The following is a 15,773-nucleotide window of genomic DNA, read 5'->3' on the forward strand; positions in this document are numbered from 1 at the left end:
GGGGAGAGGGGGGGGTCGGTTCCGCTAGGCCCAGCCCCGATCGCTGACGACACGGAAATGCAGCGTGATCTGGCCCCTCCAAAGAGGGGCTGCACCCAGCACAGCCAGGAAACCAGACCTAACCCCCCCGCACCCTTCCTGGGTCAACCCCCCCCAAGGACAGGGCCTTAGCACACCCCAAGCAGGGCACTGCCCCGCCCTGTCCTTTCCTCCTCCGCCCGCCCCTTGGCTCCATTGGCCCCCCGCCTTGCCCCCCCCGCACAGCCTCTGCCCCCCATCTCCCACCCCTTCCCCACTGCCACGTGCCCCACACCCCGCCGCCCCCATGCGCCCCGCTCCCTCCCCTGGCACCGCCCCCCGCCTCAGGCCCCGGCGGGCGGCGCATGCGCAGTGCGCGGAGCCGGGGGGGGGGGCGGGAGGCCGGTTTAAAGGCACCGAGCGGCGGCACCGGCCGAGCCGCGAGGCCTCCCCGCCCCCACCCCGCCGAGAGCCCCGAGGAAAATGGAGCCGCTGGGCGGCCGCTGAGACCGGGCCGCGAGGGGGCGTCCGGGGGGGGGGCCCCAGACAGCGGGGAGCGTCCGGGGGAGTCCAGGCAGCCGCGGGGAGCGCCAGCGTCACGGGCGGCGGGAGCTAGGTCGGCCCTAGGCAGGGGTCCCGGGGGGGCCCCCTCCCCTGCCCTAGCGGGGCCCGCCGCAGGGAGCAGGCGCTGCCCGGCCCCAGCATCCGCCCGCTCGGTGCGCCCCGCCCGGCGATGCGCCCGCCGCAGGCAGCCCGCTAGCCCGGCCGCCCCGCCGCATGGCCCGCGCCGCCCGCCGGGCCCCGCGCCCCAGCTCCCCGCCTGCCCATGGCGCCGGGCGGTAGCGGCCGGGGCCTCGTCCCGCAGCTGGCCCGGGCGGGGAGAGGCGCGGAGGCCGCACCATGACCATGAGATCCACCGTCTTCAAGGCGGCCGCGGCCACGGCGCTGAACGCGGACAGGCTGGAGTACGAGAGGCCGGGGCTGGCGCTGGAGCCGGGCCCGGAGGAGGAGCCGGGCGGGGAGGCCGCCCCGCTCCCCCGCCAGCCGCCCCGCAAGCCGAAGGAGCCGCCCCCGCTGGGGGGACACAAGGGCCGCGGCGGGGGCAGCGGCGGCGGGGGCAGCGTGCCGGCGGCGGCCGGGGCTCCCGGGCAGCAGGAGGAGAGCTGGGGCGGCCTGGTGCCCCTGCCCTGCCCCCCGGCCAGCAGCAAGCAGGCCGGCGTGGGGGATGCCAGCAGCAGGCCCAAGTACCAGGCGGTGCTGCCCGGACATACCGCCTCCCAGGTGGCGGCGAAGGACACGGGCTGCCCGGCCGCGGCCAGCGCCGAGCCGGGCCAGCCGCCCCCCGCCGCGGCCTCGGAGAGCAAGTGGAAGAGCGGCGTGCGGAGGAGCCCCATGGGGGCCGGCGGGGGCTCCTCGAACCAGGCGGCCTGCCTCAAGCAGATCCTCCTGCTCCAACTGGACCTCATCGAGCAGCAGCAGCAGCAGCTGCAGGCCAAGGAGAAGGAGATCGAGGAGCTCAAGGCCGAGAGGGACACGGTACGCGCGGGGTGGGGGGCGGCAGCGAAGGGGTTAATGAGCTGGGGGGGGGGGGTGACGCGGCGCCCGAGAGGTTAACGGAGAAGGAGCCCGTCACGAAAGGGTTAAAAGGCGGTGGGGAAGGGGCAGGGGACAAGGAGTTAATGGGTGGAGAGGCGGCACCCCCGGGGTTAATGGAGAAGAGGAGCATTGTCACGAAGGGGTTAACGGGGAAGGAGCCCGGTCACGAAGGGGTTAATGGAGCGGGAGGGGCGGGAGACGAGGAGTTGATGGGATACGGGGGGGGGGGCGCGACCCCCGAGGGGTTTACGGGCTCCGAGGAAGGGTGGTAGGAACGGTCCGTGGGGGAGGGGTATGGCACCCTAAGGGTTAACGTGCCCCCGAGACCGAGAGGATGGGCGGGGGGGCGCGTGGCGGGTGAAGGGTTAAGGGGTTGCGCCCGGTTGCCATAGGAGTGAGACTAGGGCGCGGGAAGGGTTAAGTTAAAGGATCCCGTCCCGAATTGTGACGGGGGAGGCTGGAGCGGCGCGGCGCGCCAAGGGTTAAATTAAAGGGGCCCGGCCTGGGGCTCCGGCCTGCGCCGTGTGCTGAGGCGAAGGGGGCCGCTGGGAGTCCTCTGGGCGGCGGGCCCTTTAACTGCTGCGGTACATTGCCTACAAATGGCTAACACCCTCCTCCAGCGCCAGTGTCCCCCCCCCCCCCCCCAGTGTGTCACACGCACCCGGGCACCGCAAAACACGGAGCTGGCCGGGAGCCGGGCTGGGCTGCGCCGCGCTCGGCGTGGGGGGGCCCATTGTGCAGCAGCAGTGCCCCCGCCCGGAGATATTGGGAGGCCTGGGGACCGAGCTGGACCCCCATCAGACCCCCACGAACCCCGCTGGGGTCTAAATCACCCGGCCTCGCCACTGCCCCGGGGGGTTCCGATTTCTCGGGGTAGCGCCAGAAATGGGGTCCGCTCCCTTGAATCGTCACAAAGGGCGTCGGGCTCCCCGTCACCCGCGTGCCTGCAGAGCCACGGGAAGAGGGCTCGGGGCTTGGGTTTGTGCAAAACCTTGCCCTGCTTGCACGGCTGCTGGGGGGGGCGTGCCCCCGTGGCAGGGGCACGGCAGCGGCCAGCAGTGCCCTGGCACAGGCGGGCTGCAAGGTGTGGGGGGGCTCCGAGTTGCACGGCACTGTCAGAACATGGTGTTGATCCGAGTCAAGTCAGCCAACATGGAGGTAGCAGCTGCTGTTCTGCAGTCAAAGGGGGTGATGGGAGTTTTGACACGTGGGAGTCTCCTGCGAGGGCTTGAAAAAAAAAAAAAGTATGGAGGAAATACACACAAGCCATGTGTGATAGGTCTGCGAGTCCAACAGATACCGGTCCCTCCCGCTGTCTGCAGATGCCAATCAGTTCCGGAGTCTCTGTCCCCTCGGGGCAGTGCCTGGCAGAAGCTGGGAGCGAATTGAGGACTTGACTGAATTGGTTTCCTCTCTTGTAATGAAGCTGAGGAGAGCTTGAGGAGGGAGAAGCTTTACATTCATTTTTGGTGGTGCATTGTGTCCATTAGATTCAAAGGTGAAAGCTGGCGTTTTCTCACACCCACACAAAGGTGGTGTGTACACCCACGCATCCTGATTTGGGACTGCAGGCCCCACTGAAAATCCGTGGGGCTCGTGTGGCTTTCTCACGTAACACCTGCTTTTCACAGGCACCTAGGTGATGAGGCGGATGTATGGAATGAGTTATATGTACAATCACAGGTCTGTTTTGAATTATAAATCCCTACTACATTCTAATCAGGGGCTTTGGTAAGCCCCTTTTTCCTTTTTATTTTAAAATCACGTTCCTTGCACCCAATTGCAAATTCCCTGGCTTAGCTGAATTCAGAGGGTGACATGCAGAACCTGAGACCTCTTAAAACAGCATCATTTGTCCGTTGGAGCAGCTGGTACTTTTTTTGGGTCCTCAGATGGCATCAATGGGGGAAGGGGATGAAGCAAAAAGTCAGTTTACAAGTGAATATTTTATGGAGTCTTTAATGCAAAAATGTGGCTGCTTTGGAGGAGTGATGTTCAGACTTCTTGTGGGTAAACAGAAAAGGCAAAAATGTCAAAAGTTCCCGAGTCTCATTGAAAATCCAGTAGACTAGAGCGGGGTGGGTGAACCTCTGGCCCATGGATCTGGCTGTCTGCTTGTAAATCGCCATGCCATTGGCCTCAGTGTCCCTGTGCGATGCTAGAATGCAGGCATTGGTGCCCTGAGCCTGTTCCCACCGCAGGTGAGTTGTGATGTCTCTCGTGTGTACCCTGACCAATGTTCCCTGTAAGCTGAGCGCTTGGGCAGAAGCCCGGGAGAGATTCAGGTTTAGGTCACCCAGGAAAGAGTCAGATGCCATCTAGCTGACTGGCAAAGCATCCACCAGCCAGCCAGAGCGGGCAGTGTGTGCGGTGGTGGTGCACATCCCACATGCTTTGGTGCACATAGCAAAAATTATTCTGTCCATGGATGGAAAAAATTAGAGAATGCTGCCCCCAACTGATTTTTCTGTCGGTCAGTGACCCCTGACAGAAAAAATGTTCCGTGCCCCTGCTCTAGAGTTATGTAGGTACTTCTGAAAATGTTATTCCTAAACGCTTTCTCATTCATAAGTGTTTGTTCCTACAACCCTGTTTCTTTCGCCAGTTTCCCCCTGTAGGCTGCCCCTGGATTTCTCCCCAGCCATCTTCACAGATTGTAGAGGTGAAGGTCATACTAGTCATCTTCTGTGAAACCTCGGTTGGAAAAAACCATGGGGGCACAGCCTGAAATAAATGAAATGAATTCTCCTTGTAACTTGTTCCTCCCTGGGATGCTGTTTTATCAGTAAAATTTGAATAAAGATTGAAATTACAGCTCGGAGGTGGTGGTCAGCAAATCAGAAATACCAGAACAGGTGTGTTGTGAGGGGAAATCAGTGAGGGTGTTTTTATTGCTTTAAAACCAACTCAAACTGGTGTAAAACTTTTCTGATGAAACCATGCTGGCTAAAGCCTAAGCGTCAGCCTTCGTTCCTCTTTCAGCTCCTCGCTCGGATTGAGCGCATGGAAAGGAGGATGCAGCTGGTGAAGAAGGATAACGAGCGAGAGAAGCACAGGATTTTTCAAGGTTTTGAAACGGAAGAGAAGGCTGAATCAGAAGCATCTGAGAAACTACAGATTGAGTGCCAGCAGGATCTCTTGGACGCTTCCCAGCCCCTGCCTCCGAAACACTTCTCGTGTGGAAGAAATGGAAAGGGACATAAAAGGTACGGAACCCTTTCATGCCCTCATTCTTCATAAGGGCCTGTCTCAGCGGCACCTGGGTAATGCATCTTCTGTCAGTCACCTCGTAGTTTTAAAAGATAATCAGAGCTGTCCTCTTTAATGCTGTTTCTCCTGTCATCTTTTCATTTAACTTTTTGACTGGCAGATACCAAGAAGCCTTCCAGATAAGACACTGGGCTGTTGTGTCCCTGTTTGGTGCCTCAGTTTTCCCATCTGCAAATCAGGAATAATGAGCCCAACCTCCTTTGTAAAGTTCTCTGAGGTCTGCTGCTGCAAAGCACTGGAGAAGAGCTAGGTGGTGGTAACATCCATGTTCAATTACCAAGCAGTCCTGTAGCATCTTAAAGACCAATAAATATGTTAGATAATGAAATTTTGTGGATAAAACCTACTTCCTCAGATTTTCACATCTAACCAATTTATTAGTCTTATAAGGTGCTACAGAACTGCTTGGGGTTTTTTTGTGTAGCTACAGTGTAACATGGCTACCCTTCCGAGGCCGTGTTCGGTTACCAAGCATCAAGCGCCATTGTGTTTAGATGCACACCGAAGAACATGCCTTGATTTTTTTCTAAGTTGGGGATAACTGGGCACAGCCCATTTGTGGGTTTGCTCTAGTGAGCTGTTTGAGCAAAGTTAGCTTGTAATAAGAGACGTTCTTCTCTCCAGCAGATACAGCAGAGAGTGCATTTTGTCTCTTTCCCAAGTGGGTTTGCCCATTTTTTGTCCAAGAGATTCGTGACTGTGTGCGGCAAGGTTTTTTGGGTCGCTTGTTGCTCCCAAGTGCCCATTTGTGCCCCCCAAATGCCCTTCCCTTTTAAAGAGGGCAGTGGGACCTCAAATCTGATTTCTCTCTAAAACTTACCTACTGCTTAGTAGCACTACTGTTCTCCTTCTTCCAGTTGTTAACTTAACGCTGTCAAATGCACAGTGTTCTTAAAGGTCTGGTTCACTTGTCTCACATGCTAATATGCGCACATTCTAGTTTAGTGTGTGGTTTTTTTTGTTTTTCAATTTTAAACCGTTCATCACCACAGTATCTAAGCGCCTGCAGTAAGGAGGGGAACTGAGGCACGGGGTGAAGTGACTTGCCCAAGTTGTACAGCACTTCAGTGGCAGAGCCTGGACTAGAATCTGAGTTTCTTGGCTCTCGGTCCAGGATCTCAGCGGCTGCACCATATTGTCTTGTCGCTCATGTGTTGCTGTGGTGGTGTTCACAAGCGAGCTTTTCCCAGGCCCTGTGAGAGGGTGTTTTCTAGAACTGCAAAGCTGAAACTAATGGGGGGGTGTGGGGAGACAGGGGTGTGTTTGTTGTTCTTGAGGGGTCCGCAAGAAGCCCTTAACTTCTCAAGTGACTAAAGAATGGGGGGTGGGGAGGGGATTCCTAAGACCTTTTTATTTAAAGGTGCTGTTGCACAAAATAAATCAATAACTGTCTCTCAGGTTGGGCGTATCCCTTTAACCCAAGTTTGACAATCCTGATAGGTCACCGTTGTAGATCTTCCCCAGTTACCCATATCTCTGGAATCTGGGTTGCATTATTGCAACACACTCTGTAAGGGGCTGTGGTTGGGAGGTTACACTCCCGCAGCCATACCAGAGTGAAAGCAGACGCCGCTGGGAACACAATACATCAGTCTTCCGTAAATAAAACGCCTCAGCCTTTGCTCGGCTTTCTTATGGACTTTGCTGCCTGATCTGTACAAAGGGACATAAGCCGGGCTCCCTCTTTCTTTTGTTCTGTGTGCAGAATAAATTTTACATGCACTGAGGCATGTGCAGTTGTGCACCACCCATAGAGACACGCACTGTGGGAGCTCTGCTAACCATCTGAGTAGCAACTGACTCTCTCTCCTGGGCAGCTGCCGAAGCGCACAGCTTACAGGGAACTCTGGATATAAGTTTAGACAACACCGATGTAAATCTATGATTATGGAGCAACTAACATAAGCTTTATGGCGCATAACTTAAAAATACAGAGCCTGGGAAAATGAATAGGCTACTGCTGTTAGGTTAGCTGAATACTCTACTAAACACTCTCCCCTCTTTAACAGGAAGTTGGCATTTGGAAGCGCAGAGCGGAAAACTCCTGTTAAAAAGCTGGTGCCTGAATTTTCAAAAGTCAAGAGTAAAACCCTGAAGCACTCGCCACAGAAAGAGGAGCCGAGTACCTCTTTCCCTGAAACTGTTTGCAAACGTGAACTGAGGAGTCAAGAGACTCCAGAAAAAGCCAGATCGCTGGTGGACACTCCCTTAAAACCATCCACCCCTTTGAAAACCCCCAGTGCCCATCCCAGGGACAGAAGTTTCTCCAGTGAGACGGAAGATCTGCCATACCTCTCCACCACGGAAATGTACTTGTGTCGGTGGCATCAACCTCCCCCATCACCGCTGCCGTTACGGGAGCCCTCTCCAAAGAAGGAGGAGACTGTAGCAAGTAAGGAGTTAAATCAGACGTGCGCGTAGCTGTGTAGTGGACACTTTGACCTGTACTTGCCACCCAAAATGTTGCCCTCCTCCTGGACAAATGCTCAGCAAATGTGCAAATAGGTGGCCTTGTCATTCCTGATGGCTGGAGGTGCCGGCTAGCACCAGACCAGCAGCTGTGAAAAGAGCTGTAAAGCCACCTAAGAGTTTTACGTAGCACTTACATGATCCTGTGAAGGCAAAGGGTGTCTTGGGATGTAGATTGCCCCCGGTTTTGTTTTCATTTAAAAAAAAAAAAAGTAAAGAAAAGAGACCTGGGCTGTCACAAACACGTGAAGGGGGCTTCGCTCTGGCCTCGTCTGCGCTGGGATTTCTTTCTGAGAAGCTTCCCCTGTTGCTGCCATGTTTTCAGCTCCAGCGGCGACAGCAGCAGCAGGGACGCTGATGGGCACAAGGCCCTGACAGCTGCTGGCATGTTACTCGCCGTGTTTTCTAGGCCGGCTCCGAGCTGTGCAGACCAGTGCAATGGCAAGAAATGCCAGCAGCTGGAGGAGCCCTGTTTGCGCTGCGGTTCACGCCCGTGGAGCTGAATCTGTGCTAGGAGGCAGGGCAGTGCGAACGACGCCTCAGATGGCCAAGGTGACCTTCCCTCGTCCTTGCCCTCACACACGCCGGGCCGGGCCGTCCCCGTTGATGCATCCAGTTGCTGCTTCACGACGGCTGAGCAGCCAGAAGGAACATGCCGTGTAATCCTCGGTACAGAAACCAGTTAGGAATAGCAAAGCAAAATCCCCTGGCTCGGCGCAATCCCAGCCTGCTTTGCTCTTAGCAGGTAACATGCAGCCTGTTCTCCTCAGGGCTGTTGTCCGGAGGAGGTCGGGGAGTGGTGGAGGCTGCTGCCCAGAGAGGTGTGTGGGCAGACAGTGCTTGTAAGTGGGCAGCTGCCCTTGTTCCCAGGAGTAGGGGGAAGGGGAGTTTTGTAATGCATTTTACCTCGACCCGCCGCTCCCCCCACCCCATGCCTTGCCATCACTTCAGACATCCAATCCTGTCTCCTCGGAAGCGGCCCAGGCACTTGGCTCTTGCCTGTGGGTGAGGAAGGTGGCCGGTTCTGATCCAGACACTCACAAGCTGGAGCAGAGAGGAATCAGGGCAGTCTGCGAAACGTGGGGTCTTCTCCCTGCCCCACCCTGAGCCAAGACACCAGCTGGTGTGTGGTGACTGGAGGGCCCTATTGCAACACACTGAAGTCGGGAGGCACAAGTGGACAGCCTGTGCTTTGAACTCACCTTACTTAGGCTGAGGCAGGCCTGGGGGTAGAGGTGCGCTGACCCACACGGTGGAGGTGCTTTGAACAAAGCCAGCTCAGGGGGCTGCCTTTTAAGCCCCTTTGTTGATAGGGGAACTTCCATGCCTGTTTGTGTGAAACTGGGAAGCAGCTTGCTGGGCGTTGCTGGGAAGTCGCCTCTCAGTTGTATTGCGGTGCTGCTGAATTTCACCAGCGTGACGTCTCAGCAGAATCCTGTAGCTTGTGAAAATCTGGCCAACGTACCAGCGAGGGGGATTAGTCAGTGGCTACACTTCTCCCATGTTCTCCTGCCTCTAAATGCTGAGTGTCTTACAGCCAAAGACCAGGTTGGCTTTGTGGAAATGCTTCATGGTCCCAGGGTTGAGATGCATTTGAAAAGTATCTTGTCAAAGCAGCCAAGATTGTGAGTGTCCTGGCAGGGCCCAGTTCCTGACTCTGCATCAGGGGTTGCATGGGTCATGGCATAAATATGCTTCAGGCCGATGAGCTAAAAATCCACTTGCCCCATTTTCTTTTTCACCTGCCACTTTGAGTCCAGGTGTCACGGTTTCCTAGCAACAGCCAAATGCTTGGATGGTTTAAAAAAAAACAAAAAACCACCCTGATATGCAAAGACAAGGGAATATCCATGAACAATAGCCTTGATAGAGTAAACAGCCATGCTCAGGGCAGCCTCTGAGTTTGCACGGCCCTGGCTTCACGCTTGGATGTAGAAAACACAAACCCTAATAACTGTACATGCTAACTTGAAGCCAGCTGAGCATGTAGTCTGCATTCCTGCCTCCTCCTCTCTGCTCACGGCTCCTCTGTGATCCTTTTCAACGGTGAACACTTTAAAACAAGGGCTGCTCTGTTGTTGTTGTTGTTTCTTTTTTTTTTTCCCCCTTGCCATTCCATGGGGCTTCATTTAGTGCAGAGAAGAGGAACAGTCTTGGTATTAAATTGTGTTTGCAACTCTCCCATCTAAGCATGTGTGTTGTACCAATCTGGTACCATCTTAAAGGTGAACTCTGTTCCCAGGCTCTAATCACTGGGGTCTGACATGGATGTTCAGAGTAGGCTGCATAAATCAAACTTGCAAACAATGAGCACAGACTAAGATTTCTTCTAATTAAACCTTTCCTTGCGGGAATGCAGCAGAGTCACTATTTTTAGTAGACTGAGAGCGAGTTGCTCTTTTAGTAGCGTAGCGTCTGTGTAGAACAAAGAGCTGTTTCCTAGTGGCTACAGCAAGGGTCTGTGAGTCAGGGCTCCGGGTTCTGTTACTGGCTCTGGGAGAATAACGTGAGACCTATGTGAAATTGTAATGTCCTGTGATACGTGTCAGGTCGTAGGTCCCCTTTGGCCTATGAAAACACTGATCAGTGTTAACTCTGTTTCTTTCCACAGTTCCTTCTTGGAGGGATCATGCAGTAGAGCCCCTGAGAGACTCAAATCCTTCAGATCTCTTGGAGGTACATGGTCAAACTAGTGGTTTGGGGAAAGGAGACAAAAGAGAAGAAACCACCGGCCCTGGGTGTAGGCAGATATAACAAAAATGCCCATTTTACTACTAATGCAGGGGGTCTGTTCTACAGCTTGAATTTCCTGCCTGTGTTTGAGGGTCTGCTCAGTCGGGAAATACTTGTTTTCCTGGCTGGGCCAGAAGTCGCCTACTTCTGCAGGAGCAGTCCTGCTTCCTTACCTGATACTAAATAATGGCAGAACAGGGGGATCTCTTAACTATTGTGCAACTGTTTGGAGTAAATAATGGCTGTAGTTTTACGACTGGGCGTGTCCGTGGCGAGGCAGCACACCAGCTCCACAGGAGAACCGTGATTTGGGTTTGTACCTTCCTGTGGGTCTTTGTGTGCAATTCCTGTCACTCCCCAGCTCTCCCCGAGGGGAAAGCGGATTACGGCGGTGAAGGAACAAACGCAGGCCCAAATGTAGAGGCAGAGGCTAACACCCGCTCTTCTCTTCCCAGAATCTAGACGACAGCGTATTTGCCAAAAGGCACGCGAAGTTGGAGCTGGATGAGAAGAGAAGGAAAAGGTAATGGCAACCTTTCTTCCACCTTGAATATCACAGCAGTGGTGGTTGCGGTCTCTGGCACTCCAGGGCCTCTCTAAACATGAGTTGTGGGAGCATGTCAGAGTCCAAGTGAAGAGGAAGGAGGCCGTGTACTAGAAGTTTGTGGAGCAGGAGCTTTTGGTTCTAGTTCTTAGTGTGTTTCTCTTACTTTACACTCAGTCCCACCTCTGTTTAGTCTGCGTAGAATGCAGGGAAGAGCCCGAGAATGACTTTGGGGTCTGGCAAACGTGCTTAAAATTGAGAGAGGTGTGGAATTTGGTCTGTTTGCTTATCAGAGAGAGAGCTGAGATGAGGCTTGAATGTAGTCTGAACAGGAAAACTTCCAGGAGAAGGTGTGGGGGGGCAGGGGAAAGGGGGTGGGTGCATGTGGAGCCAAGACATAGTCACAGGGCCAATGACTGCAAGTTAATGAAACCCTTTTGAGTGCCTTGGATGGATGGCAATATAGAAATACTGAGTATTGCTTTACTGAATATCGGGTTTTTTTTTTTAATGTTTGGGGCTTATTTTCCAGGTGGGATATTCAGAGGATCAGGGAACAAAGAATTCTACAGCGATTACAGCTCAGAATGTATAAAAAGAAAGGGATTCAGGAATCTGAGCCGGAAGTTACCTCATTTTTCCCTGAGCCAGATGACGGTGAGCTCCTTATCAGATGGCTTGGGGGCAGGGGAGCGCGAGCATGAAATTTGCCTGGCTAGGTTATAGCTGCAGACGGGCTGGAAAGTAAACTGCAGCGCTCAGTAACAGTCTTCCCTTGTGTTCTTCTCTTGCCAGTTGAAAGCTTGCTGATTACCCCCCATTTGCCAGTTGTAGCATTTGGCCGACCGTTACCAAAACTAACCCCACAGTAAGTATCTCTTGTTCGTAAATTTCAGACAGGGCCCCTCTCCAGGGCATCCAGAAAGGAAGGTGAACCCTGTGTGTGGAAGAGGCATTCAGTAGAGTACCCAGGAGCCTTACCTCTTCGTCACTGAACGGTGTGTAATGAGCTTAGGTGGGGAGAGAGCTCTGGGGCTAAACCCCTGCAGGCAGCACGCTGCTGGTCCTGTGCTGCATGGGGCCAGGTCAGCACAGAGCTCCCCGCTCCTTGTAACAGCTTGTCACCCCAGCGGCAGATGCCACGTGTCAGTTCCCATCCTGCGCAGAAAGAGGATAAAAACGTGCCCTGGAGGGGCGGGGGGGAAATCATGTAGGAACAACCATTCTGCTTCCCAGGCTTCTCCCACCCACCTCTGATCCCTTGTAATCAGTAGTGCAGAATCAAGGCTGAATAGGAACAGGGCTTGCGTGTCAGGCCTGCAGGACGTCTCTATGGACTAACAATAGCAGGGCAGCTGCTTTGGTCTCTGGGGCTAGTGTGTTCAGCATTCCACATGCTGAAGGCCAGCCCATAAACATGGGGATGGCAGTGTGGCCTGGAGGGTAGCGCACTGGCCAGGTATCAGGAAGCCCAGGTTCTAGTCCAGGCTCTTTCAGTGGCTGGCTGGGTGAGGCTGGAGAAACTCCCTGCCCTTCCCTAGGCCCTTGGTAAAGTGCTTTGAGATAGACTGATGGAAAGATTGTAATAAAGAGCCTCTGATTTTGATTAATTAGCTAATACCTTTTGCGGGCTGGGAGCAGTAATTCAGCTACAGCCTCTCACTCAAAACTAACCACCTTGCATCTGGAACCGGGTATTTTCGCTGTGGATGAAGGCCCTTTTATCTGCTCAACAGGAACTTCGAGCTGCCGTGGCTGGACGAACGAAGCCGCTGCCGGCTGGAGGTGCAGAAGAAGCAGACGCCCCACCGGACGTGCAGAAAGTAGCTGGGTAGGCAGCATTGCCAAGGGTGTGGCGTGGCAGCGGCAGCGAGCAGCTGTTCATTATTCAGTCCCCTGACTTCCCACCCGCTTGGACGTTCCGACCGACGTGTTTCTCCAGGCCTCAGTCTCTTCCCATCGTTCGTTTTTCTTTTTTCCCCCCACCTGGCTGAATAACTGTGGCTTGTTTGTTTTCTCTCGCTCCTGCTTACAAGCTGCTGTGGCCACTACAGCTCATAAGAGGCCTTGGGATGGCTGGGAAGCATAAAACCAGGCCTGCCATGAGACCCATCCCACCTGCGTGTCTGCTGGTGTGTTGGCTCAACAGGTGGTGCCATTCCCCTTTTGGAAGTGGCTGTCCATTGCCTTAGAAAGACCGGCAGCTGAAAGCTGTGAGCAAGGGATGCAGACCAGCTGGCCAGACCTGGCCTGGCAAGAACTTGCAGAGGGGGCCAGAAGGCAGAGTTAGGTTAAGCTCGTCAAACTGTCCCTTTGAAACTTGGTGGGGTACAGAACCCACAGAAGAGTATAGCATCAGCTGCGGTTTCTCTTGCCTGCCAGGTCAGGCTGTCAACACAGCGCCTGTGTTGTGTAGAGAGGTAACTTTTTAAGAAAGTAAATGAACAAACAAGTGAGGCTAACTTTGACTATCCACTTCCCTTGAGAGAGGTTGGCAGACGGTTCTGAACGTGATGTGCCTTGCTGAGTGTGGCTGGATTGAGCAGTGTGTCCTGTTGCTGCCCTGGGACGCACCTGGGTAGTTACCTATGTCAGAAATTGGTTAGCTGCACTTGCTCTGTAGCAAGACTCTCCTTGGGCCATTACCAGTGTGAAAACGCTTCTGTGGATGACCCTGTTTGCTGGCAGCTCTGCTGTGTCCCAGACCGACTGGCTTTACGGGGGTGACGGGTCTGAAACCTTTTTGTTTGTAAAAACAGAATTTGAGACGCACAATTGTGGTTCATTTTTTATTTAAGTGTTTTTGGACAGCACTGGCTGGCAGCTCATGTATCTTGTAAGACGCTTGGATCAGCTAGAGAAAATTAGAGTGGTACCTATGCGTTAGCTCTAGTAATTTGCTTTCTTTAGGAAATGAGCCTTCTTTGCTGTTGTACACTAATGGTGATGCCAAACATGGTGGTACAAGTGTGAGTAGTACTGATGTCCTGAGGTTTGGGGTTTTGTTTTTTTTAATTGAGATGACACATTCTCAGTCCCCTTTCACAGCAGTCTGGAGTCAAAGCAGGTGGTGAGGGAATGTTTGGTTGCTAAAGAGAAAATGCCTGTTACTCTGTGCCCAATGCTCGCCTGTCTGATTGCTCCATCGTTCTAGTTCTACCTCTGACCCAGGGGCAGCTTGGGGGAGGAGTTAACTTCATTTCTGAAGATGTTAGTGGTCCAGGGAAGAAATGATTCACTCTGATAGTTCCTTTTTGAGTTCTCAGTGTTGGCTAAGGCCAGCAGTCTTCTCACTCTGCTCTGGTTCAAATGGCTATAAATAGTAATGCACAAATACAAAGTGTGGTGGGCTTTTTTTCCCCTTTTCCCCAAGAGCTGGGGTGTATTCTTATGCAGTGAGAGTGGCTGATTCTTGCGACACAGCAGTGGGTTATGCTGAGGTCGTTACAGGACCAGCATTTGGAAGAGGGTCTGAAACCCACATGAAAGGGGAAAATCACTTGAGGTATAGGCCCTGGTACCACGCAGCCTGTATAATTAAGGCTGTGCACTGCTTTTTTTTTTTTTTGTTTTTTTTTGTTTTGTTTAAATAAGGCTGTTCTTGGGTGTCCTGCTTTCGCATGATAGCGTGTGTTCTTAATGGATTTCTGTGCAATTAGGAGCCAAAATGTTAAATGGGCAAATATTAGCTTGAGCCTTTTTTTTCCCCTTGATGTTGTCTCTTTCTAGTCTGCATTGAGTGGGTTTTGCATTCTGGTTCTGCTCCGCATTAGTGGCTTTTCAGGGGTCAGAACACTTGAGTCTGTGACAGCCAGCTCTGAGAGGTTATCTGCTGGTAGCTGCTTGACCTCAGACTCAAGTCTCACTGGCCCTGGTTTCCAGTGCAAAGCCGGTTTTTAAACTCCATCCAGGCAGGCAGCCATGTTTTATAAATGATGCTCTTTAATACACATCAGTCCAGGAGTCATTAGCTACAGATCTGGAGGGGGGGGGGTCGGGGGGGTTGGAGGGAAGTACAAATTTACATTTTCAATGAGTGTTAGTGTGGAAAAAGTCTTATTTCTCCCAATCTGGGTTGCAACACTGTGAAATTCAATCTGCAACAGAAGGCCCTGCAGTTCCCTACTAGAACTGTTCTTTGGTTTAAAACCTTGCTTTCTTTAACCAAGTTTAAGCTAGTGTAAAATCTTAAAAGCTTGTCTGTATTCTTCAGCCTTGTTTTATGGCCATTTGACACATAGTTGTCTGTAATGCATACTTTTGATACCATTTCTAATGTGTAAAATTGGTTGTCTTGTAAATATCTTATAAAAACAGTTCAGTTGTAAATAAAAACTATTGTGGCTGTTAATTTTTTGAATTCCTGCTTCAGTTTGTTAGAATTAACAGTGTTAATGGGAGTATTAAACAATTCTGCTTGTATGTTTAAAAATTTAAAAAAATCAAACTTTTTTTTACAATAAAATACAGAAAGACCTCCACATACACGTTGTCATGTTTGTGTCACAGCACTTGCACACGTTCTGTTTAGGCACTTTCTCACACTCAACAAAAATGTAGCCTGCCTGTCTCTTGCATGGAAACGGTATTACCAAATTGAGAAATGTCACCTGGCACCATCATTGGCTTAGCCCTCTGTGGATTGGAAGAACAAGCTACCCTGGATGACTTGTCCTTTATCCCTCTTTGGGAGCTGGCAGAAACTACATTTTTAAGGATCTTTTATTTGAAAGGCTGAAGTCCTCTATAGCCACAGTCCCCTGTTCCAAGGTCTTAAAAAATCACTTTGGAAATACTTCCAGAGACTTTTGTATTCTGACTCCAATTTGCTCTGAAAGGCTTCAGAGAGAAACTGTGTCATCTCTTTAAACACTGGGTCAGGGTGGGATGAGTTTTGAAGGCCTGCTGCCAAATGCTCCTTTAATAAATTCTGAAGGGGAACAGTCCTTCCAGAGCCACACCCAGGTGCGTGCTCCTGATTTATTTGTTGCTGTTCTCTTTACAAATCTTTAAGCAAGGGGGCAGATGAAAATGCAAAGGTGGTTGCTGCTGTTCACAGATAACAGCTGAGCAGGGGTGGACCTCAGGAGCCGAAATATCAAATGCAGGAAGTGATAAAGGAACCCCTGGTGGCATTTGGGGA

The 15,773-nt window shown here is 52.6% G+C and overlaps 1 protein-coding gene across 1 annotated transcript; it reads left to right on the forward strand.

The window, feature by feature from the left end:
• Positions 1 to 433: 433 nt before the first annotated feature.
• Positions 434 to 15,111, forward strand: MSL1 (MSL complex subunit 1). Its single transcript, XM_074979205.1, has 8 exons — positions 434 to 1,554; positions 4,597 to 4,820; positions 6,894 to 7,276; positions 9,965 to 10,029; positions 10,542 to 10,609; positions 11,163 to 11,287; positions 11,426 to 11,498; positions 12,367 to 15,111. The coding sequence occupies exons 1-8, from the start codon at positions 919 to 921 to the stop codon at positions 12,455 to 12,457; spliced, it is 1,665 nt and encodes a 554-aa protein (XP_074835306.1). The 5' UTR covers positions 434 to 918; the 3' UTR covers positions 12,458 to 15,111.
• Positions 15,112 to 15,773: the final 662 nt, after the last annotated feature.

This window comes from Carettochelys insculpta, chromosome 28, assembly GCF_033958435.1.
Source record: "Carettochelys insculpta isolate YL-2023 chromosome 28, ASM3395843v1, whole genome shotgun sequence".
Taxonomy (NCBI): domain Eukaryota; kingdom Metazoa; phylum Chordata; order Testudines; family Carettochelyidae; genus Carettochelys; species Carettochelys insculpta.

What these genes read in the sequence shown, in the direction of transcription:
- MSL1 (XM_074979205.1), top strand. Translation starts at nt 919, where the DNA reads ATGACCATGAGATCCACCGTCTTCAAGGCGGCCGCGGCCACGGCGCTG. An exon ending in GAAGGAGGAGACTGTAGCAA is followed by an intron (nt 7,277 to 9,964) that starts GTAAGGAGTTAA and finishes TTCTTTCCACAG; the next exon opens with TTCCTTCTTGGAGGGATCAT. An exon ending in TTACCAAAACTAACCCCACA is followed by an intron (nt 11,499 to 12,366) that starts GTAAGTATCTCT and finishes TCTGCTCAACAG; the next exon opens with GAACTTCGAGCTGCCGTGGC.